General features: G+C 45.0%; 1 protein-coding gene across 1 annotated transcript in view; it reads left to right on the top strand.

Annotated features, from left to right (window-relative positions):
- LOC311229276 (uncharacterized protein) overlaps positions 1–24371 on the top strand; it is a gene marked incomplete at its 5' end in the record, with an annotated part of 145380 nt that overhangs the window by 111258 nt on the left and 9751 nt on the right. Inside the window, 13 exon segments of the mRNA XM_084315344.1 lie at positions 1–117; positions 3478–3701; positions 12057–12260; positions 13946–14141; positions 14860–14993; positions 17167–17269; positions 17767–17813; positions 19218–19325; positions 19717–19735; positions 19738–19771; positions 21107–21194; positions 22606–22725; positions 22893–22990. The exon segment at positions 1–117 is cut by the window's left edge and continues 76 nt beyond it. Of these exon segments, the coding sequence (XP_084171470.1) occupies positions 1–117; positions 3478–3701; positions 12057–12260; positions 13946–14141; positions 14860–14993; positions 17167–17269; positions 17767–17813; positions 19218–19325; positions 19717–19735; positions 19738–19771; positions 21107–21194; positions 22606–22725; positions 22893–22990 (1492 nt within the window).

The raw sequence follows: 24371 nt of genomic DNA, 5'->3' as shown, positions 1-24371 counted from the left end.
TGACCCCTTACCTGGCCGAGGTGGGGGCAGTAACGGGCGGGCATGGTGGGCACAGTCCCCTGCTCCAGCACATGGTACTCTTGGAGCAGAGCGCGGCGCAGAGCCCCCTGGTGACAGGTAGGAGAACAACAGACGGGGGGGGGGGCTGCTAATTGATCAATATAGCCTCTTTTCGTCCGCAGGAGCTTTCCCCCGTGACAACAAGGGACATTTTGAGGGACTCAGAGTTTCCACTGCGGGGGCCGGGGTCTAAGCAGAAGTTCAGGGACATTATTTTACACCATTTTACGGTGCAGCACAAACCAGTTTTTATGTGAATTGAGTTATGCATTAAAGACGAATTAACAGTAGGTTAAGTTGTAGGTTAAGTATTTAACGAGACATTCAACGTCCATTTTGCCGATGTCATCTGCTTTCAACCAGGAAATGCGAACGTGAAATGCGTATCATAAGCTGATAAATCTAGTGATCTGTGCAGCAAATCTCTTAGTTACAGTACAACACGATTGCATAAGCGAGGCAGGTGAAGTGTTTGAAGTATTTAAAGATCACTGTGGCCTATTACTAAGCAACTTGGGCAGAGAACATCGCACCGATATATGACAAAAGAGTATGCAGGGAACATTGGTCTGTTTACCTAACCGAGATCACGCAGATCTGATCTAGCGAGACACTGAACGCCTAGAGACCTGTTTCACGCGTCAGTGGACTCATTCGCCTAATCTTCGCGGGTCTTTACACCGCGGTGCAAATGCAGACAACAATGAACTGAAGGAACATTACATTTCTGTAAAATGTAGTCCCAGGGCCGAAACGTACTTCCAGGTAACTGTGGTCGGGGGCCTATGAGATGGATGGATGCTCAACTGTGTGTAATAATAAGTATGCACCAGTGCCATCTTTTTCTTGTATTTCTAAATCCCAAACTGTACAGCTAATATAAAAACCCCATCCAATCCATTCATTTGGAGCGCTATTTATAAAGGCAGTTCGTTTAACCATTATTGGATAGCAGCACTGGGGAAGCTTTCAGCCTGGTATCGTCCCGATATCCGATAACCTAGAACAGGGGTTCCCTGACATGTCAAGCACACAGGTTAGGCTACAGACCCCCAAGTCATGTTCCAGGGACCACCTTTGATAAGGTTTGTGTTGCACATGTTTCAGTACAGAAGTACGTTTATGAGTGGAGAGAGTGAATCAGAACAGTCATTCTCACACACACACATCCTCTCACCTTCCAGCGAGTAAAATAACAGTGAAATGAAAACTATTCCTCATTCTTGCCAGGGACCCCCCGGAGCCCCTACAACACGGACCCCCTGGGGTCCCCCCCCCCCCCCCCCCCCCGCCATGGCCAGATCCCAATTTGGAAACTGGAACCACTGACCGAGAATAACACAGGATAGAAAATATCACTGAACATCACAGCTCAGTTGACGATTGATGATCACTCAAAGACACTGACAAGCAATCCCACAAGCACACACACACACGCACACACACACACACACGCACACACACGCACACACACACACACATGCACGCACATGCACACACACACACACACACACACACGCATGCACACAGGATGTTCCCAGGACACTGTGTGCTGGTAGTCTAGGCTGCCCTCCCTCCCTCCCTCCCTCCCTCCCTCCCTCCCTCCCTCCCTCCCTCCCTCCCTCCCTCCCTCCCTCCCTCCCCTCCCCCCTCCCTCCCTTCCCTCCCTACATAGTTTGGAGGCTCGTTGACAGACGGACATTCATTAGCTCAAACTAACGAGGCCCATTCAAGAGCGCGACGCGTACGACAAGAGGACATGGCGTTGTGTGTGAGAAGGTTGCATTGTCTGCCATTTCCCCATTAGTTTGTCCATTGACCAGCAGCCCCATGTTCTCCCTTCTATTTTCAGCTGCAGGCCACGGTCGGCGCGGTGCAGTGATGCACATACACATTATATGCGCAGGCACATATCCACACACACACACACACACACACACACACACACACACACACACACACACACACACACACACACACACACACACGTTGCGTTGTACTCGGAACAAGACAATTCGCCAACTCAGCTCAGCATTTCAGTTCATATTGAAACCCAAATACTCACACACCGCTGTCATATTGTCGCCCCCCCCCCTTTATTGGTTCATTTTACAACTGCTCACTGTTTACTGTATTATAGGATCATTGGGGAAGATTTTACCATTCCCTGCATAGTGTTACTCATACAATGAAACTACTCATACAAAAGTGGAATTAAGTATGACATCTTGGCATTTAAAGAATGCTGATATTGGATAAGTATTTGCTAGTTAAACCTTTTTCAAATTACATTATACACTTAAAACATCCTACCGATCAACAGGTGCCACACAATATAGTAGGAGGATTATGCCCTGTTTCTCTGTTTTACCTACGCCCTGTTTCTCTGTTTTACCTATGCCCTGTTTCTCTGTTTTACCTACGCCCTGTTTCTCTGTTTTACCTACGCCATGTTTCTCTGTTTTACCTACGCCCTGTTTCTCTGTTTTACCTACGCCATGTTTCTCTGTTTTACCTACGCCCTGTTTCTCTGTTTTACCTACGCCCTGTTTCTCTGTTTTACCTACGCCCTGTTTCTCTGTTTTACCTACGCCCTGTTTCTCTGTTTTACCTACGCCCTGTTTCTCTGTTTTAACTATACGCCCTGTTTCTCTGTTTTACCTACGCCATGTTTCTCCGTTATCTGGAATCGTACAATTCCGACCGAGATCTTGTCATTCGGAACCACAACTGAGCTGAGTTGTGTTTTTCTGGGCACTTAGTTGGGGGGGAAAAGGTTGAAAAGGCCTGCTGTTACTCTTTAAAGCTGGTATGTTCTTGGTTTTGAAACGTGAACTGTACAGAATGATAAGGGGATGTACTGTACTAGAGGTGGGACTCAGACCAGAGGCCCCACGATACCATGTCATCATGATACTAGATATTGCTAGATGTTGCAATTACCTTTTTTCAACAAGCAAATTGTAAAAAATATATACACATCATCTGTTTTATCTAATAAGATAATGTTTTCAGTCTGTTCACCTCATTCCCTTAATTGGCTGATATAAATCCCTGTCTCCTGAGCCGTTCAGCCATTGCATAGTGTGATGTGTGCCAGGTGCCAGTGTACAGTGTACAGTATGGCAGCCATTGAGCCTGCGTAGCCCAAGGTTGGGTGCTACATAGTGGTGGTGAAGGAGGCAATTTCCACCCTACATTGTGGAAGTGTCTAGAAAAGCGCTATATAAATAAATTGATCAATAAATCAAGCAAAAATCTACAAACCGATACTCAGTGTCAGTGTATCGATATAATATCGGCACTGGGAAGATGCCAGTGGTTTCAATGTGTCACGCTGAAGAGGGAGTAGGTAGATTAACAGTCACACTTGACTCTACATGTCCTCATACACGTCGTTCATCTGACCCCCGCCAGGCGTGAGCGGCCTGTCCATCCCGTCGGCCTCCTCCATGGCCAAGCTCCAGCGGCAGCACCGGCCCCTGGGGAGGACCCAGTCGGCCCCGCTGCCCCAGGGGAGCGCCCAGGCCCACGCCCACGCCCAGGCCCTGGCCCTGCAGCAGCTGGTCGTACAGCAGCAGCACCAGCAGTTCCTGGAGAAACACAAGCAGCAGTTCCAGCAGCAGCTCCACATCAACAAGGTGGGAGGGGCTGTGGGTGTTTTAGAGTGTGTGTGGGTGTGGGTGGCTGGGTGGGGTGTGTGTGTTTGTGTGGGTGGGTGTCAGTCATTTGCTCATTCTCTGTCTATGTCCCTTTGTCTATCTCTATCTCTCCCTCTCTCTTCCTCTCCATCTCTCTCTCTCTCTCTCTCTTCCTCTCCATCTCTCTCTCTCTCTCTCTCTCTCTCTCTCTCCCTCGCTCTTCCTCTCCATCTCTCTCTCTCTCTCTATTTCTCTCTCTCTATCTCTCTCTCTCTCACTCCCTATCTCTCCCTCCCTCTCTCTATTTGTCTATCTGTCTCTATTTGCCTCACTCTCCCTCCCTCCCTCTCTCTCTATTTGTCTGCGTCCCTTTATTTGCCTCTCCCTCCCCTCTCTCTATTGTAGTGTGTGTGTGTGTGTGTGTGTGTGTGTGTGTGTGTGTGTGTGTGTGTGTGTGTGTGTGTGTGTGTGTGTGTGTGTGTGTGTGTGTGTGTGTGTGTGTGTGTGTGTGTGTGTGTGTGTGTTGTGTGTGTGTGTGTGTGTGTGTGTGTGTGTGTGTGTGTGTGTGTGTGTGTGTGTGTGTGTGTGTGTGTGTGTGTGTGTGTGTGTGTGCGCGTGCGTGCGTGCGTGCGTGTGTGTAGGTGGGTACTGGTACAGTCTGCAATGCATTGAGCAGCATGAATGCACTCACTGGAAAGTAAGAGAGAAAGGTCTGTGTGTGCATGTATTCACGTGCACGTGTGCGCGCAAGTACCATGTGTGTGTCTGCGGCTGAGACAGTTGCCACGGGCTGAAGGTAGCTCAGTGCTGCCATGGCAACCGAGCAGAAGCCTCTGCCTTATATGGTCACAGAGGAAGTGAGCAGCTGTGCTCTGTTTGGCGTCAGGGAACACACAGGAGGAGAGGTGGGAGAGATGAGACCAGGGATATCCTCTACCTCCTAGCCCCACCTCCCTCTCTCCTCCTCTCCTCGCTCCCTCCATCTGTTTTGGAGGTTTCAGGTGACATTGTTTGACACCCACATATGACCAGCAGTCCCTCACCTGCACACACACACACAGACGCACACACACACACGCACGCACGCACACACGCACACACACACACACACACACACACACACACACACACACACACACACACACACACATACACACACACACACACACACACACACACACACACACATACACACCAAGGACCCACTCTAATATTGAGATTTGTTTTGTTTTGTGAGGTTTAGGATAACAATAATAATATACTTAAATTAAATAAAATAAATAGTGATAATGTTTTTTTTTTTAAGAAATAATGAATTGTTAACATTCTCAAGAGGTGCAAGTAACACCAGTAACACCAGGGCTAAGAGCAGGAGGAGGAGCTATCGGGAATATTCAAAACGTGAAAACTTTCCATGGGAGTTTAGAGAGAATGTCTGGGAATTAACAGGAATAAAATGGAAATATAGTGGTTATTTTGCACAGGCTGTATTTACCATGTGATATGCAGATAGAAACATAAACATTTTACCGGATCATAAGCAGACAATAACAAACCATTCTAATAGAAATAAAAAGTAGTTATTAGTTGAACTCTTCTCGTTCGGATACCGTGAGGTGAAAGGGACCCCTTTGACAATTGCTGTGCCTTTGGACATTTTTGTCAACATTTTGCTTTAACTTTTGATTAATATTATGTATATTTTTTATCTATTTTATTTGTACTTTATTTTACCTCGGGAGTCAAGTGAGGTCATGAGCTCATTTTCAGTGACGCCGAGGGTACATGATGGCATCATTATTACAGAACATTCAATCATTTCAAATAAACAGTCAAACAAGAGCAGTCGTACAATCAAAAACATAACAGTATAGTTCAAATATATGAGACAATGGGACAGTAGGAGGTCAAGGAAAACAATCAGGTCAGTTGTTGATTAAAAATCTAAAGCGGATTCCATGACACAGCTGCATCAACACAAAAGCCGTCTTTCCAAGTTCAGTCCTGAGGAGCCAGACAGTCACTGGAGCGAGTCACACAGACCAGTATTCCAGTGCAAAATAGCTGAGATATAAGGTGGTCATTTACCAAGTAATATAATAATAATAATAATAATAATAATAATAATAATAATAATAATAATAATAATAATAATAATAATAATAATAATAATAATAATAATAATAATAATAATAATAATAATAAACTTTATTTGTATAGCACCTTTCATACAGAAACTGCAGCTCAAAGTGCTTCACAACAGAAAAAAGACAGGCATAAAATGAGCACATAAAGTGCAGACATATAAAATCACAGTTTTTCACATTAGGATCTAACATCCCAACAGGCCACCTAGTTTATGGTTTGATTCAGATTCAGTAGGGCTTTATAAATATACAGGTACCCATGATATCACGCCTGCTCGTTAATGAATACCAACCGACCTTACCATAAAGATTACAGTGGTGAGTGTTGTAGCTGTCACCGGTAAGACTGATATGGTATCGGCAGCTTCCTCAAGGTCTCTAGTTTCATACGACACCACTGTATTGACGACAAGTTTAAGATGAAGCACCACTACAGCCTCTGAGACATAGCACAGCGTTAGTGTGCAAGACGCTGAGAATAATACCTACGTCTGATGAAAGGGTGCTCTGCACGTGTGATCGCTTTGCACGTCTGATGGAAGATCGCTCTGCACATGTGATGTTAGATCACTCTTAGTCTGCACATGTGATGGAAGATCGTTCTGCACATGTGATGTTAGATCGCTCTGCACATGTGATGTTAGATCGCTCTGCACATGTGATGGGAGATTGCTCTGCACATGTGATGGAAGATCGCTCTGCACATGTGATGTTAGATCGTTCTGCACATGTGATGTTAGATCACTCTTAGTCTGCACATGTGATGGAAGATCGCTCTGCACATGTGATGGGAGATTGCTCTGCACATGTGATGGAAGATCGCTCTGCACATGTGATGGAAGATTGCTCTGCACATGTGATGGAAGATCACTCTTAGTCTGCACATGTGATGGAAGATCGCTCTGCACATGTGATGGAAGATCGCTCTGCACATGTGATGGAAGATCGCTCTGCACATGTGATGTTAGATCGTTCTGCACATGTGATGGGAGATCGTTCTGCACATGTGATGTTAGATCGTTCTGCACATGTGATGTTAGATCTTTCTGCACATGTGATGGGAGATTGCTCTGCACATGTGATGTTAGATCTTTCTGCACATGTGATGTTATATCGCTCTGCACATGTGATGGGAGATCGCTCTGCACATGTGATGGGAGATCGCTCTGCACATGTGATGGGAAGAGGCACTGTGCAGGTAGAGGGCTGCAATTCTATTGACTTACCATTAAATGGGATGCTGATAATGATCTGTACATGGAGGAGGAGTGCACTGCATCAAATGCACAGAGCCGGGTTGCAACATAATTTCCATTTAATGTGGATATATAAACAAAGACACGCTACAAGACCGAGTAGTATTGCCTTATTTATATTTTCAAGGCCCTAAGGCACGCAGCGTGAGTTCACAACGTCGTAGGTTGGAAATTGAATCTCTTTCTCCCATCATTCATTTGACTTCCACATACCAAGAAACAATATTATTAATAATAATAATCTTTATTTATATAGTACCTTTCATACAAGAATTGCAGCCCAAAGTGCTTCACAGCATCGATGCAGAAAAAGAAATAGACATAGGCATCAAATTAGCATAAAATTGGCATAATTATAGACAGGCATAAGAAGGCAGAGAATGTATATTAAAACCGCCCTGAAAATGTGTAATAGTCATTCAAATCTATGAAGGAAGAAAACGTATTTTTAATGAATCTCATTTAGAAGAAATTAGGAATATCCAATGGTTTAAAGTATTTGTGTGTGCGTGTGTGTGTGTGTGTGTGTGTGTGTGTGCGTGTGTGTGTGTGTGTGTGCGTGTGTGTGTGTGTGTGTGTGTGTGTGTGTGTGTGTGTGTGTGTGCGTGCGTGCGTGCGTGCGTGCGTGTGTGTGCGTGTGTGTGTGTGTGCGTGTGTGTATACAGAGGGGGGGACAGAGAGGTAGAGATCAGTGTGGGGGGGAGGGGCGGGGAAGAGAGCAGCTTGTTTGTAGAGAAGAAGGACGGGATCATCGGGGGCTCTGATGCTCTGACGTCAATGCTGTCCTCCTGGCACCGTGCCAAGAGACTGGGCTCTGGGAATCACACAGAGTACACATGTGCACACACGGCCGCACACATGGTGTACACACACACCTGTAGCTCCAGCATTCTCATGAGACTTTTGGCAAACATCTCCCTCTCTCTGACACACACATGCACACACACATGCACACACACACACACACATTGTCCATCAATAACATGTCCACGTGCATTATGTGCACACACACACACACACACAAATTGTCCATCGATATGTCCATACACATGTATTTTGAAGGTTATGCTATGTTCTAGGCAGGGCTGTTTCTAGCTTTTTGGGGGCCCTATGCAAAATGTTGTTTGGGGGCCCCTATTTTGTGAAACTATGGTGGGGGGATTCCAAACCCTCTAAAGTGGGGCATGCATTTAACATTTAAATGCATCAATCTGGTGCACTTTAAGAGGAAAAGAGGCTAGATCCGTGAAAAACCCATATATTTTTTTCCTTACATTTTATATTAAATATATTACAATGTTGAAATTTAAATGGAACTATTTAAGATAAAGTTAAAGTTAAGTTTGAAAATGCAACTACATTTTTTTCAGTAAGCTACTTATTTTGTATTATAAAGAAAGGCCTACTTGCGGTCATAAGCAGTAGCCTATCGGTTAAATCTTTTAAGCTGATGATTTGTTACATCCATACAGGATATATATATATGTATATATATACAGTGTATATATATATTATATATTATTAAAGAAAAGGGTAAATGGCAGCTTAGGGGGCCCCCTGGTGGCTTCGGGGGCCCTATGCAACCGCATAGTCCGCATATGGCAAGAAACGGCCCTGGGTCTAGGTACAAAGTCTTGTTCTACACTTAACCCAGCATCCATTGTCAATGTTCGTCTAGTTAAAGGTGCACTATGTAGTTTTGTGAAAGTCAGAGAGGTGAATCATTTATATGGTATATTCTCATCATAACTGAATAAACAAACTGTCCTAAGAGGAAACCTGGATCCCCGGAAAACTGTTTAATTAAAGCTAGAAAGCTTCCTGAACAGTTACTGTTTCATTGCTGTTGTTTACAAAGGCAGGGCCCACAGTTGTGTTAACCATTTCACTACCACACTACAGAAGGTTCACCGTTCACTACCACACTACAGAAGGTTCACCGTTCACTACCACACTACAGAAGGTTCACCGTTCACTACCACACTACAGAAGGTTCACCGTTCACTACCACACTACAGAAGGTTCACCGTTCACTACCACACTACAGAAGGTTCACCGTTCACTACCACACTACAGAAGGTTCACCGTTCACTACCACACTACAGAAGGTTCACCGTTCACTACCACACTACAGATGGTTAACCGTCTGTAGTGTGGTAGTGAAAGGGTTAACAACTGGATTCTAGGCTTCACAGTGCTTAAAACGATCTGGTTTTCATTTACGATAACACAGGATAGAATACTGCATAGTACTCCTTTAATCCCTCACTATACACATTATGTACACACACACACACACACACACACACACACACACACACACACACACACACACACACACACACACACACACACACACACACACACGAACAGGCGAGGTACCAGACGATTGGCCAGGAATATGACTCAGAGAAGAATGGTGAAGGCGGCTGGTGTTTCACAACACAACACACACGCGTGGGCTCTGCTGGGCAAGTTGTGACACTGGGAGACTTGACTCAGATTCAGATTCAGATTATTTTATTGTCACAGCTTTTTTTTTAAATGTACATACATTCAGAAAAACGTGAGATGCTTATTTTCCCCAGCTCCTCAACCGTAGTAGATTGGTAAACAACAATACACACAAACGATCTATACAATCTTTACAATACAATACAGGGTGGTATATGTGTTTTTTTTACACAGTAAAAACCAACGGATAAAATATGAAAATAAATTATTCTACAGTGTAAGTAGCAGCAGTGTGTGCGTGCAATAAGTCACTTAAGGTGCTTTGTAAGCACTATGTAACTTTTTCATCTAAATCACTGAATGAGAGAACACGCCCAAACAGCGCTGCATGAAACACAGTTCTCACACAAGCTGTAGTGCAAGAAGGAGGACGCCCGGCGTTTCACAACATACATGCAGGCCCATGTACAACATACATGTAGCTTCTCTTGGAAGGGTGACCAGATGTCCCAGATGTCCCAGTTTGATTTCAAGCTAGGTGTCTCAGTGTCCCAAGCAGTCTCTGAAATATGCAAAATATGTCTCAGTTTCTGCAGGTTGTCCCCCAAAAGGCCTGCTTTTGATGACTATAGCCTACTTTTTACTCAAGTATTTTTACTCCAATCATTTCCAACCTGACCTGCCAGGGGGTCTGTTACACAGAGCCATCGGGGAAGTTGTCCTTGGTTGGAATAGGGCTGGCACTTAACAAAATAAAGTACTTGGCAAAGAGTATCTTTAAATACTTGGCAGAGTATCTTTGCCCGTAGCCGCCAGTAGTTCTTCAAAGGTTGCTGAATCGGGCACAAGCGCATAACTTGAAGCCTAACAAGATGGATCCTCATGTGATCTTGTGAAGCCAGTTGCCGTGCAAGGTTACCTAATTTCAGCAATAAACGTGCGGCGTGATTAATGGTGTGACACAAACCTACCAGATTCATTCTCGCAAGCACAGGGCTGCGCAAATTCACCCCCCTCTCTCCCGTGTTAACGAATTCATATTCTCACCCGCTTTGCATGTCAGGCAGTTGTGCAATGTGCATCCTTGCACATTTGTTTGGGCTGAGTTAGGCTAAGCAAGAGAAAAACCCTTCCAACAGTGATAAATGAAACCCCATACAAGCTCTTCTGGTCGGGTAGGACCAGTGCTGTGAAATCCCTAAAAGGCTACGATCTCATCTCTAGAGCATAATATAAAATAATGACACAAATTTAAAATGGTGGCCAATGTTACCTTTTTCTGGTGCTGTTTTCTCTTATATTGTTATTACCCTTCCATTGTGCACCTTTGAAAGATTTAAAATTGATGAACTGCAATATTGAATGCATTTGACTGCGCATTGATATTCCAATATCATTCGGAGTTATTTGGCAGTACCAGTAATTGTGATATTCCGTTGGCAATAGCTAGGATTTGTTCCCAACTGTTCAAAAGTTAAACAATATGCCGCCATTAGTCAGAATACTGAGTATTGAATACTGATCCATTGTAGTGCTGGTTTTTGTGGACATGTCAAGTTCTGTTGTCATTATTCACAATATTCAGTTTGAGTTTGAGTTTATTTATGTATTGATTGATACTAATGTAAATGTACGAGTTTTCGCCATGACGGCTAATTTTCAACTGCATGTCCCTGTAAAGCTGGGTTTAAACATGTATACAGGACATTCAACAATACCACATTATTATCTCTTGTCTAATTGTAAAGACTGCAATTAGGACCCAAATTGTTCAAACGTGCAATGATCTTTTCCCTCATAATTACAACCATAATGATCATGGCTATTTAATATAAAAGTGGAGAGATTCACTTGACCTGACAAAAGAGTTTCAGTCACGATAACGTTTTTTTCCCCCTTTAGCCCCTGCATTCATTCATGTATTTATTTAAAATAGTCCACATATTAAAGAACATTTTCATTATAGCCAGAGAGGCTAATGTCCATCTGTAGTCCCTTTGCAGGTTGATGTAAATGTACAGAGACGTCACAAGAACAGACAACACTACATGTACAAGTTACTAAACTACACAAACTTCACAACCATAAAAAACAGACAATAGAAGAAACTGACAATGACAACACAATATGTGCGATGTGGCGAGACAAACTATGAATTGGAATACTTAAGTTGAAAGTGCTTTATGTACCACGTGTTAAACTGACTGGCGCTCGTGCCAGAGCACAGGATATGAAGCCGCTGCTGGCATATTACCTAGTATCCGGAATATGAATTAATCAGCATGTAAAGTCACTCAATGCTTCATAATGACGGTCACTACTGTGCCTGTGACTGCTTTGCAACAGCGGATGTCTCTTATCCACTGATGACGTGATGATGACAGTGGTGGATCCACTGTGATCTCATTTAAAGAAGAAATTGTTCAAATGATCTCTTTCCCTTCATGATATGATCACTTGGCTAATCATCTGTACTCCCCCTCCCCTCTCTCCTCCAGATGATGACCAAGCCCAGTGAGCCTTCAGGGGGCCGGCAGCACCAGAGCCACCCGGAGGAGACGGAGGAGGAGCTGAGGGAGCACCAGGACGGGGCCGGCCTGCCGCAGGGCATCACCATCAAGCAGGAGCCGCCAGACCCCCAGGAGCTCCAGGAGGAGGCACTGCAGCACAGACAGGTGGAACAGGAGCTGATCTTCAGACAGGTAAGGAGATGGGAGGAGGTGTCACGGCAGTGTGTGAGCATCTGTTGGTGACTTGAAATGTGTCTTTCCTCATGTGCCCTCCTAGTTAACACACACACACACACACACACACACACACACACACACACACACACACACACACACACACACACACACACACACACACACACACACACACACACACATGCATTTCCTCAGAGGTCAGTGCCCCTGGACCAGTTTTGGAGTTCAATGCCTTGCTCAAGAGCACTTTGACAGGGATGTACACAGTATTATATGTAATACTAGCCAGTAGCCACCCTCTTAGTTGCTTGCAACAGTCCTGCTGTTGAACCCCGGGGATGGAACCAGCAAAGTCTCAGGGTCTGGTCATTAGCCTCTCCCCCTCTGGGTCGTCCTGCTAACGTTAACATTAAGGCTATTAAGACAGTGGGGCGCAGTGTGAGCCACGATGAAGAGTAAAGTGTTCACCTCCCACAATGCACTCCTCTTAGGAAGTACCGGGCCCTCGTTTTCCTATGCAAATTGTGTGTCACGCTCCTCCTGCCTTAGCGGTGACTTGTCAAGGCGCGCAGCCATGTTGGTCAAAACAAGACAAACAAACAAACGGCTTGTAGTTGCAGTTTTTTTAAAAGACAACCTACTGTAACAATCTTTTATTTAGATGTGAAGCACCTCACTAGAATGCAATGTCACTAACTTATCTTGTTAATTTATCTCAGTCCTCCATTCAGTCAGTGAGTCCGTGAGGGATTCATTCATTCAGTCAAACAGTCAGTCAGTGAGTCACCCATTCATTCACACAGTCAGACAGTCAGTGAGTCATCCATTCATTCACACAGTCAGTCAGTGAGTCATCCATTCATTCACACAGTCAGTCAGTGAGTGAGTCATCCATTAATTTACTCGTGGTTAACCACTCTGCCCCTAGTGGCGGCTCACATGCATGACTGATTGATTGATTGATTGAAAATGTTATGAACAGATTGCAGAATGGGTACAATACAGTACGGCTCAATACACACAATTGTTAAGGGGATGCAGACCTGAGAAAGACTTTCGTCTTGTTTACATCAGGGTCCCCCATTTTCAATTCATCATAACATATATGACATACATGACATACAGATAGACAGTACTGCTACATCTATACATTTATGACATACCAGATTTACAAATACAGTACTGTTTGTGATACAAAAAGAGTTTAAAAAAGAGAGTATATACATTTGATGAAGAAACTGTACATTGGATGAGGTGGGGTGGGGGGGGGGGGCGGCGACTGTACATAGGAGGTGGTTGGGTGGGTGGGGGGGGTAGGCGCCGGCGGGGGGTAACTGTACATTGGATTATCGACGAAACCTTACTTGGTCCCAAGAAGAGGGTCTCGTGTATTATTGGGTTAGGACATTTACATTGGAGGGGGTTGAGTTAGGACATTTACAGGGGCCAGTTTCGAACTGACACTTTGTGTAAGACCAGCTCTGCTTCACATCGATGACACTGTGTCCTCGTTCCTTGTCCTGTTTCCCCCCCCCCCTCTCTCTCTCTCTCTCTCTCTCTCTCTCCATCCTTCTTTCTCTTCTCCATCTCTCACCCACCTTCTCTCAAATGCGTGCGCACGCACGTGTGTGTGTGTGTGCGTGTGCGTGTGCGTGTGTGTGTGTGTGTGTGCGCACGAGTAGCAGGCCCTGCTTTTGGAGCAGCAGAGGATCCACCAGCTAAGGAACTACCAGGCCTCCATGGAGGCGGCCGGCCTGTCAATCAACTTCCCGGGGCACCGCCCCCTCTCCAGGGCCCAATCGTCTCCGGCCTCCGCCTCCTCCTTCCCCATCAGTGTCTCGCCGCCCGACCCGCCCTCTAACCCGCGCTTCACCACAGGTCAGCTAGGCTCTCTCCTCTTTCACCTCCTTCATCAACCAGTTATTACTCTCCTCTTTCACCTTCTTCTAGATTCGTTTTCTAGATTATTATTCTTATTCTTATCTATTATTTTTTTTGCAGTGTTTTGGTAACATTTGCACCTTTAAAAATTACCATTAGTAGAAGTTTGTCATTTATGTATTATTAGTATTTCATTGTCATGCCAGCATCCTCAAGCTATCCTCAGACTGTCCTCAGACTAGTCCGCCTATTAGTGACCTACGGTCTAAACTCTAAACTAAAGGATCTCTGTGCACTAGGGATGCTCGATATTGGCTTTTTTACCTATACCGATATTGTCCAACTCTTAATTTCCGATACCGATATCAACCGATACCGATATATGCAGGGTTTCCCCCCCCAAAAAACTGAATAATTTCAGGTAATTAATTACATATATCTTGTCATGGAATTAACACAACATTATGCATATTTTTGACAATAAATAAAATAATAATTTGTTCTTACTTGCTTGCCTAGGTAAATAAAGGTGAAATAAATGGGAAAAAAAATATATATTTTTTTTTAAACTGATACCGATAATTTCCGATATCACATTTTAATGCCAATATCGGCCGATAATATCGGACATCCCTACTGTGCACACACACGCTTATGTGCACGTGCGGCACTATATAAATCAATACTAATGTGTGCGCGCTCCTCCTCCTCTCAGGCCTGGTGTACGACTCTCTGATGCAGAAGCACCAGTGTATGTGTGGCAACACCAACAGCCACCCGGAGCACGCCGGCCGCATCCAGAGCATCTGGTCCCGGCTGCAGGAGACGGGGCTCAGGGCACAGTGTGAGGTACGTCATCGCCAGGAGGGGGGGGCGGGGCTCAGGGCACAGTGTGAGGTACGTCATCACCGGGAGGGGGGCGGGGCTCAGGGCACAGTGTGAGGTACGTCATCACCGGGAGGAGGGGGGGGAGGGGGCTCAGGGCACAGTGTGAGGTACGTCATCACCGGGGGGGGGGGGGGGGGGGGGGGCTCAGGGCACAGTGTGAGGTACGTCATCGCCAGGAGGGGGGGGGGGGCTCAGGGCACAGTGTGAGGTACGTCATCGCCAGGAGGGGGGGGGGGGCTCATGGCACAGTGTGAGGTACGTCATCGCCAGGAGGGGGGGGGGGGGGGGGGGGGCTCATGGCACAGTGTGAGGTACGTCATCGCCAGGAGGGGGGGGGGGGGGGGGGGGCTCATGGCACAGTGTGAGGTACGTCATCACCGGGGGGGGGCAGGCTTGATTCTGGACAACATATCTGTGTGGATGGGACGATAAGCTTGTCAGATTCTTTAATGTGCATCACAAACTGGCCAATTGTACATGAAACAATACAACAAATTGCATAGTGCCTCTTTAACACACACTGACCACAATTTGATTATTAATAACTATCCCTATGGAGAACTTTGTTACCATCTGCAATAAAATATATACATAATCTATTTTATCTAATAAGATAATGTTTTCAGTTTGTTCACCTCATTCCAATTTTTTTTATGTGCAGTAAAATTGGATTGTCAAGCAAACATTTTTTTTATCCTGTGATATATTGCTTAATGGATTTCCTCCTCACCCTGATACTGGTGTTGGATATCAGATCAATGCGAGGCTGACGCCCGGTATCAGAGGAGTCCCCCAGTGTTAGAATCCAATAGCAAGAGGCTATAAAAGAGTGGAATGTGTGAGAAATCAAAGCACTGAAGGCCACCAGATGTTCTGTATTTCTTTGGCATGTAGTGGAATCGTTTGTCCTTGACAGAAGAGCAATCATGTTGACCCCAAACTAAGAGTCTACATACTGTTCAATAAATGTAACCAGGGATGCAGTGGTGGGTGGACGGGGTACCACGCCGTCCTAGTAGTTCGCTGAGCAGAAGTACGCGCAATCGCGCACGGATGTGTATGCGCAGTCGCGTACGGATGTGCACGCGTGCGCACACAAAAATGCGTTCACAATTGTCACTGGACTCGTCGCGCCGTGCGCCAAGTACCCGGCGGCCGGCATTTATCTGGATACCGATAGGATAACAAAGAACGAGAAGAGCCAAACCAAAATACAAGCCTGTACCAATTGGTGGGGGTTTGCTTGAGCTGTGGAACCTCTCACTATGTGACAAATGGTCCCGACTGGAAGGATCAAGGATGAGGCATTAAGTTGTGCTTCAGAAGGAAACTGTCCTTCTGTAAACCAAGTTACATTGTTAATTTAGTTTGTATTTACTTTTCTAGTTTAAGTTCATTCAATTAAAGAAATTGTAACTACAATTACATTTAAAACATTGTTTGTTTTTCAACCATATCTGTTGACAATATAATTTCTTTATATATTGAAGGCTACATCCTGCTACCTTTTTCAGCTTCTCTATTTCAAGGCAATATTTACAAAACTAAACTAAAACTAGTAATTTCCTATACAAACATGTTTCCTACTATTTATTCTGCATAATAATAATCTGTTCTGTGCGCATGCGCGCGCGCGCACGTGGCGTCCGGGCAGTTCCCATATTACGACTGCACCACTGAATGTAACGGATCGGACCGGGTGCTTGGTGTCGGCTGACAGATCTCGGTATCGGCTGATGGATACTTAAAGTTTAGATCTCAGTATCGGCTGATGGATACTTAAAGTTTAGATCTCAGTATCGGCTGATGGATACTTAAAGTTTAGATCTCGGCATCGGCTGATGGATACTTAAAGTTTTAGATCTCGGCATCGGCTGATCTGTACTTAAAGTTTTCCTGCGCGTCTCTGTCCACTTGAACCCGGGCAGAAGCAGTCATGAAATACTTAAGGAGGGCAGACGACCCACTCTTCTAAAAGAATAACACACACAAAAAAATGTATTTGGAGCATCACAGAAATACGAACACAGGAAGAGTGTAGTACACGCTGATGTGTGTGTGTGTGTGTGTGTGTGTGTGTGTGTGTGTGTGTGTGTGTGTGTGTGTCTGTGTGTGTGTGTGTGTGTGTGTGCAGTGCATCCGTGGGAGGAAGGCCACACTAGAGGAGCTGCAGACGGTTCACTCTGAAGCCCACGTCCTGCTTTACGGAACCAACCCTCTCCGACAGAAACTAGACTGTAAGACACACACACACACACACACACACACACACACACACACACACACCACACACACACACACTCACACACACACACACACAGACACACACTCACTCACACTCACACACACTCACACACACTCACTCACACACACACACACACACACACACACACACACACTCACACACAGGGCCACATCATGACACATTTATACAAGAGGTTCTCTGACCAGGCGACTCTTAGTTCAAAGCTAAAATCTCATAGTGGCCATGCTTATTATTAACGGACGATTCGGTCTCCTCCTAGAAAACCTGCCTTTAAAGGAACACGCCAACATTATGGGAAATGCAAGGAAGACAAGACAAGAAGATAGATACCAATGTCCTCTCTGTGTGTTCAGTAGAAAGATATCTGGCTGCAAGCTAGCCTAGTTTGACACAAATTATTAATCATATTTGGTCATGATGGCATTGATAAGAGTTTGACCAGTGATTGCATTTTTCACTCTTCTCCAGGTTCAGTCACTCCCATGTTTGTACGGTTACCTTGTGGCGGAGTGGGGGTAAGTCTTCACCTTTCTCACTGGGTTGGTTTGGAACTAATCGTCTTTAGGGTTTTAGTCAAAATAAGACTTAATTGATATATATATATATATATGCTGAATCAGTTTATTTCCTGGAAAACAATAAGTACATTTCTGGTATGGCTTAATTCGTTTACAGAACCGTCTCTCCTGTGTCTCCCCTCCTCTGCCTCCCTCTCAGCCTTCCTACTGTCTCAATAAAGAACCGTCTCTTCTGTGTCTCCCCTCCTCTGTCTCCCTCTCAGCCTTCCTACTGTCTCAATAAAGAACCGTCTCTCCTGTGTCTCCCCTCCTCTGTCTCCCTCTCAGCCTTCCTACTGTCTCAATAAAGAACCGTCTCTTCTGTGTCTCCCCTCCTCTGTCTCCCTCTCAGCCTTCCTACTGTCTCAATAAAGAACCGTCTCTTCTGTGTCTCCCCTCCTCTGTCTCCTCTCAGCCTTCCTACTGTCTCAATAAAGAACCGTCTCTTCTGTGTCTCCCCTCCTCTGTCTCCCTCTCAGCCTTCCTACTGTCTCAATAAAGAACCTTCTCTCCTGTGTCTCCCCTCCTCTGTCTCCCTCTCAGCCTTCCTACTGTCTCAATAAAGAACCGTCTCTTCTGTGTCTCCCCTCCTCTGTCTCCCTCTCAGCCTTCCTACTGTCTCAATAAAGAACCGTCTCTTCTGTGTCTCCCCTCCTCTGTCTCCCTCTCAGCCTTCCTACTGTCTCAATAAAGAACCGTCTCTCCTGTGTCTCCCCTCCTCTGCCTCCCTCTCAGCCTTCCTACTGTCTCAATAAAGAACTGTCTCTCCTGTGTCTCCCCTCCTCTGTCTCCCTCTCAGCCTTCCTACTGTCTCAATAAAGAACCGTCTCTTCTGTGTCTCCCCTCCTCTGTCTCCCTCTCAGCCTTCCTACTGTCTCAATAAGAACCGTCTCTCCTGTGTCTCCCCTCCTCTGTCTCCCTCTCAGCCTTCCTACTGTCTCAATAAAGAACCGTCTCTTCTGTGTCTCCCCTCCTCTGTCTCCCTCTCAGCCTTCCTACTGTCTCAATAAAGAACCGTCTCTCCTGTGTCTCCCCTCCTCTGTCTCCTCTCAGCCTTCTTACTGTCTCAATAAAGAACCGTCTCTTCTGTGTCTCCCTCCTCTGTCTCTCCTCTCAGCCTTCCTACTGTCTCAATGAAGAACGTCTCTCCTGTGTCTCCCCTCCTCTGTCTCTCCTCTCAGCCTTCCTACTGTCTCAATGAAGAACATCTCTCCTGTGTCTCCCCTCCTCTGCCTCCTCTTAGCCTTCCTACTGTCTCAATGAAGAACCGTCTCTCTTGTGTCTCCCCTCCTCTGCCTCCCTCTCATCCTTCCTACTGTCTCAATAAAGAGAATAGATACTGAAGTGTGTGTGTGTTCCCAGGTGGACAGTGACACCATTTGGAATGAGGTCCATTCCTCCAGCGCTGCCCGTCTAGCCGTAGGCTCCGTGGTGGAGCTTGTCTTCAAAGTGGCCACCGGGGAACTGAAGGTCTCTCTCTCTCTTCTCTCTCTCTCTCTCTCTCTCTCTCTCTCTCTCCTCTCTCTCTCTCTCTCTCTCTCTCTCTCTCTCTCTCTCTCTCTCTCTCTCTCTCGATCTCTCTCTCTCTCTCTCTCTCTCTCTCTCTCTCTCTGCCTGCACTGCATGTGAACGACGTACAGGCGGATCACAATGTGAAGCGAGTGAATCACTTTTAAAAGTTGCTCATCACTTTGTTTTTAGAGTTTGAAGTAATGTTGTTGTTGTTGTTCTGGTTGACGTTGAGGAATCCGGTAGCGGTTCGGATCCTCTGTACATCAAAACGAGTACCGCCAGATGAAAGGCACTGTGGGTAACGTAGTTCTTGTCCTTGTCTTTTCTTTTTTTGTGTGTGTTCTTGCAGAACGGTTTCGCCGTGGTTCGTCCCCGGGACACCATGCGGAGGAGAGCACGCCCATGTAAGGCCAGAGTCCACCAGGCACACACACACACACACACACGCACGCACACACACACGCACGCACGCGTGTACATACACACATACACACACACACACACACGCAAGCACACATACACACAGACATGTCTAATCCATGGATATACAAATACCTGGGTTGGAATGTGCTTGGCTGGGCAAAAAAAACGCCCTACGTCATCTGGTTCATATGTACACAGTGCTGTGTGACGTTACTTTAGCCAGATGGTTTCAATTAGTCACCCACTTTGTTTTAACCTGTCACCGTTAAAGATGTTAAATGTGAAGCACAAAATGTCATCGTCCAGACAACCAGATACATAGCTCCCTTTTACTGTGACATTACTATGTATTGTGTGTGTGTGTGTGTGTGTGTGTGTGTGTGTGTGTGTGTGTGTGTGTGTGTGTGTGTGTGTGTGTGTGTGTGTGTGTGTGTGTGTGTGTGTGTGTGTGTGTGTGTGTGTGTGTGTGTGTGTGTGTGTGTGTGTGTGTGTGTGTGTTGGTAAGGGGGAGGGAGGGGTGAATGTCACTTGTTCTCATTGAAAACAAGAAGAACTGTAATGAAATGACCATTGTAAATAGCCAAATAATAGCTAATTGTCTTCATTTCAGCTGTTTTGGTGTAATGGCTAAATCCCCATTCATGGCTATGATTTTTAGATTTTTTTTAACCCTTTTACTACCACACTACAGAAGGTTAACCCTTTCACTACCACACTACAGACGTTAAGCATGGTAGTGAAAGGGTTCACCTTCTGTAGTGTGGTTGTGTGAAGGGGTTAACCATTTGTCATGTGACAGTGAAAGGGTTAACCTTCTGTATTGTCGCTGTGAAAGGCTTAACCCTTTGGTAGTGTGGTGGTGAAAGGGTTAATGTTTTTTTTTTTTTTATGGCTGTCAGTTTATCGCGTTAATTAGATTAATGAATTACACAGAAAATTATCGCGCTATGAAAATTAACTCAAAATGTATTTATAATTCATTTTTTTTTTATCTTTTTTTTTTAATCACATTCATTCCATAAGAACGTAGAATACACATTTACAGACTTTTTTTAATATGGCCCATTTGCATGTTCTTGGTATCTGATTCTAGGGACATCTATGGATCTCAGGGAATGTATTCCAGTGTCAGAAATACTGTGTCTGTTCAATACAATTTTTTTTTTTATCTTTGACTGTGAATAACACTATGCTCAAATTGACCAGACCTGAAAAATCTAAGCAAATGAATAAATGGAAGATGATTAAACAGAAGGTTTTGTAGATACAGTACTGAATTCTGCCATCCGGACACATACTGATTTTTTGTCATTCAGGGGCTTCTGCTATTTCAACTCGGTGGCCATCGCCGCCAAACTGCTCCAGCAGAGACTCAGCGTCGGCAGGATCCTCATCGTGGACTGGGTCAGTTTTATAGTGGGTCAGAACACTGGGTCAGTGTCCGAGGTTCAAGAGAGAGGAGAGCAGGATCATACAGTCGTGATCACTTCAAGTGATCATGTGAAAGAACCAGGGCATGGTTTTCCAAAGTCACTAGCCACTCAGCATTTTCACCAGCCTAAAATCTCACACACACACACACACACACACACACACACACACACACACACACACACACACACACACACACACACACCACACACCACACACACACACACACACACACACACACACACACACACACACACACACACACACACACACACACACACACACACACACACCACACACACACACACACACACACACACTGACGGACAATCTATATACCGAAAAGACACTTTTTTATGCCACTGTGGGAATTAATATGAAATGCTGATGTGAATGTCTCTTTCCTCTGAACTTGTTTAAAAAAAGATAAAATAAAAAGTTGGTCACAAAAAAAAAGTTTGGCTACTTGAGAGAGAGAGACTCTCATTACGCGCAACGCAAGTAAGCGTGCACTGCGTTCCGAGAGAGAAAGAGAGAAAGACTCTCATTACGCGAGACGCAAGTAAGCGCGTGCAATGCTTTCCGAGAGAGAGAGAGAGAGAGAAAGAGACTAATTACGCGCAACGCAAGTAAGTGCGCACTGCACTGCGTTCCGAGAGAGAGAGAGAGAGAAAGAGACTATTCACTACGACTCTAAAACGGTGACACTGCACGGTCTACCCGCCAAAGTGGCTGATAAGAGTGATGGAGTTACACGCCACTGCCGAATTCTACCCGCATTTGGCGGGTGGCGGGTGTTAATGTCAAGCCCTGGAAACAACATCCCGGTTGTTTGGGTTTAAATGAGCCCAGTGATCATCAGTATGAAGAACATGAACGATTTACATTCCATGGCCTATAATATTCAAGTTTTACAGATTCCACTCCAAAACATCAAAGGCGGAGCCAAACCCCCTTTTCACATTGATCTGACTAACTGTGTGTAATCCTGCTTTCCTGGAATAGTCCCCCTGGGAGACCGTATGACTCAGCTAGGAATTGTGTTGTAAAAGGCAGAGAGTGGTGGGAGAACAAGCTGTTTACTGGCAAACATTAAAATGCTATTGTGTGGTTTTGTGAGGGCCCTGTGTTTTGTTTGGGAGGGGGGGGGGTCTGTTTCCAAAGTCCTCACTAAATCCTACTTTCATAATATTGCATCCGGTAATCTAATCCAATTTGAATCCAAGTGTACGTTTTGGGATAGGGACGATATATACGGGTTGTAATCACAGAGGTAAATAATACCAGTATTATAGCCTTTAATATTCCAAGGTCTTTGAATGTAATTATACAGTCGGTTCTGCCTAACAACTAGCCATGCGTTCTGTCCACCCCCACCCCCCAGGATGTTCACCATGGCAACGGAACCCAACAAGCCTTCTACGACGACCCCAACGTGCTCTACCTGTCTCTCCATCGCTATGACGACGGCAACTTCTTCCCCGGTAGCGGGGCGCCTGATGAGGTACGTTTGCCCTGTACTGTGTGTGTGTGTGTCGTGTGTGTCGTTGTGTGTATGACGTAACTGTTAATGGGGAACTACAAAATTTTGTTTGTCTGACTTGGTTCAATTGAATCTGTGCATGTTGTGGTTTCAGAGTGGGTGTTTTGTGGGGTATTGTATCATTCTAGGTTGGCAGCGGGCCAGGAGTGGGCTTCAATGTCAACGTAGCCTTTACGGGTGGTCTGGACCCACCCATGGGAGACGTAGAGTACCTGGCTGCCTTCAGGTAACACACACACACACCACACACACACACACGCACACACACACACACACACACACACACACACACACACATTCCTTGAACTTGTTAAAGGGATATTTCAGGTCTTTACAACGCCTGCTTTGCGTACCAGATGACGTTGACAAAAGAAGGGTTTATACGAAGCAAATAGTTTGATTAAGCATTACATCACGTGCAGGAGTGTGTTATAAGAATTAGAGCATGCCTAGGGGTGGTTGTTAGGCCCGAGGCGCAGCCGAGGGTCGTTAGACCCCCCCTAGGCATGCTCTAGTCTAATTCTTAACAAGTGGTGTAATGTCTTTTATACAATTGCCGAATTCATCCAACCTTATTGCTATACAATAAACACATTCATTGAAGCATAATGGAGATTTATTCACAAAACCATCCGCAGAAAAAGTAGGTAAATTTTTTTTTTTTAAAGTTGCTTCCGTGTCTAGAAGCAGCTGGGAGGTGCGGTGTTTCAAATTACATGCTGGGTAGGCTGATAGAGTGTCTGCACGTTCACCCGAGAGGAGTCGGATTCTGCAACTGCCAGTGGCCACTCCCCCCCCCCCCCCCGCCCGCGATTTATATTTTGTTTTACAATGAGTCATGACAAACCAATTACATAATCCAACATTGTGTAAACAACTAACATATTCCAGGTAAATGTATCTATTTTGAATGAGTCGTTATGACTGAATCAATACATCCATTCATAAAGATTATTGTCCGCCATCTTGGTTTCATTCAGTAAAAGAATGAACGGCGTTGTGATTCGGAAACAAAGTAATTCGGTTGTGGGCGGGTTCTGGGATCACGTGGAGTGTGTTATGAGAAATAACAACATCTGAATTCTGTTTCAGCCAATCAGAATCAAGAAATGTGCATGCCATTGTATACATTATATTAGAATAGAATAGAATAGAATAGAATAGAATAGTGATACTTTATTTACCCAGAGGGAAATTCGGCACTACAGATCACTCACAGTAAACAGTATACATTTAGGTAGTCAGAAACAAAAGTCACGAATAAGAATAAAATACGGTCCGGTTCTTACAATTTTTTTTATATACATTCTGTTGTGTATATATATTCTAAAATATAAAATATACAGTCAAAATATACAGTAAGTGTACAGTAAAAAGTGTAAAATTGTAAAATGTCCATTTAAAAGTAAAAGTCCAGGAAGATTATGTCAGATAGTACTGTCACCCTGTGCTCAGTGATGCAGTGAGGCACAGTGATGCGTTATAAAGTCTGATGGCTGTCGGAATGAAGGACTTCCTGTGCCGTTCAGTGTTGCATCTAACACTGAACGTGCTCCTTCTCTGTCAGCCAAGTCTGTGTGTAGTGGGTTTAACTATGTTTTACCCCT

This window comes from Notolepis coatsorum, assembly GCF_963971535.1.
Source record: "Notolepis coatsorum genome assembly, chromosome: 1".
Taxonomy (NCBI): Eukaryota; Metazoa; Chordata; class Actinopteri; order Aulopiformes; family Paralepididae; genus Notolepis; species Notolepis coatsorum.
This window is presented reverse-complemented; position numbering and strand designations above follow the sequence as displayed.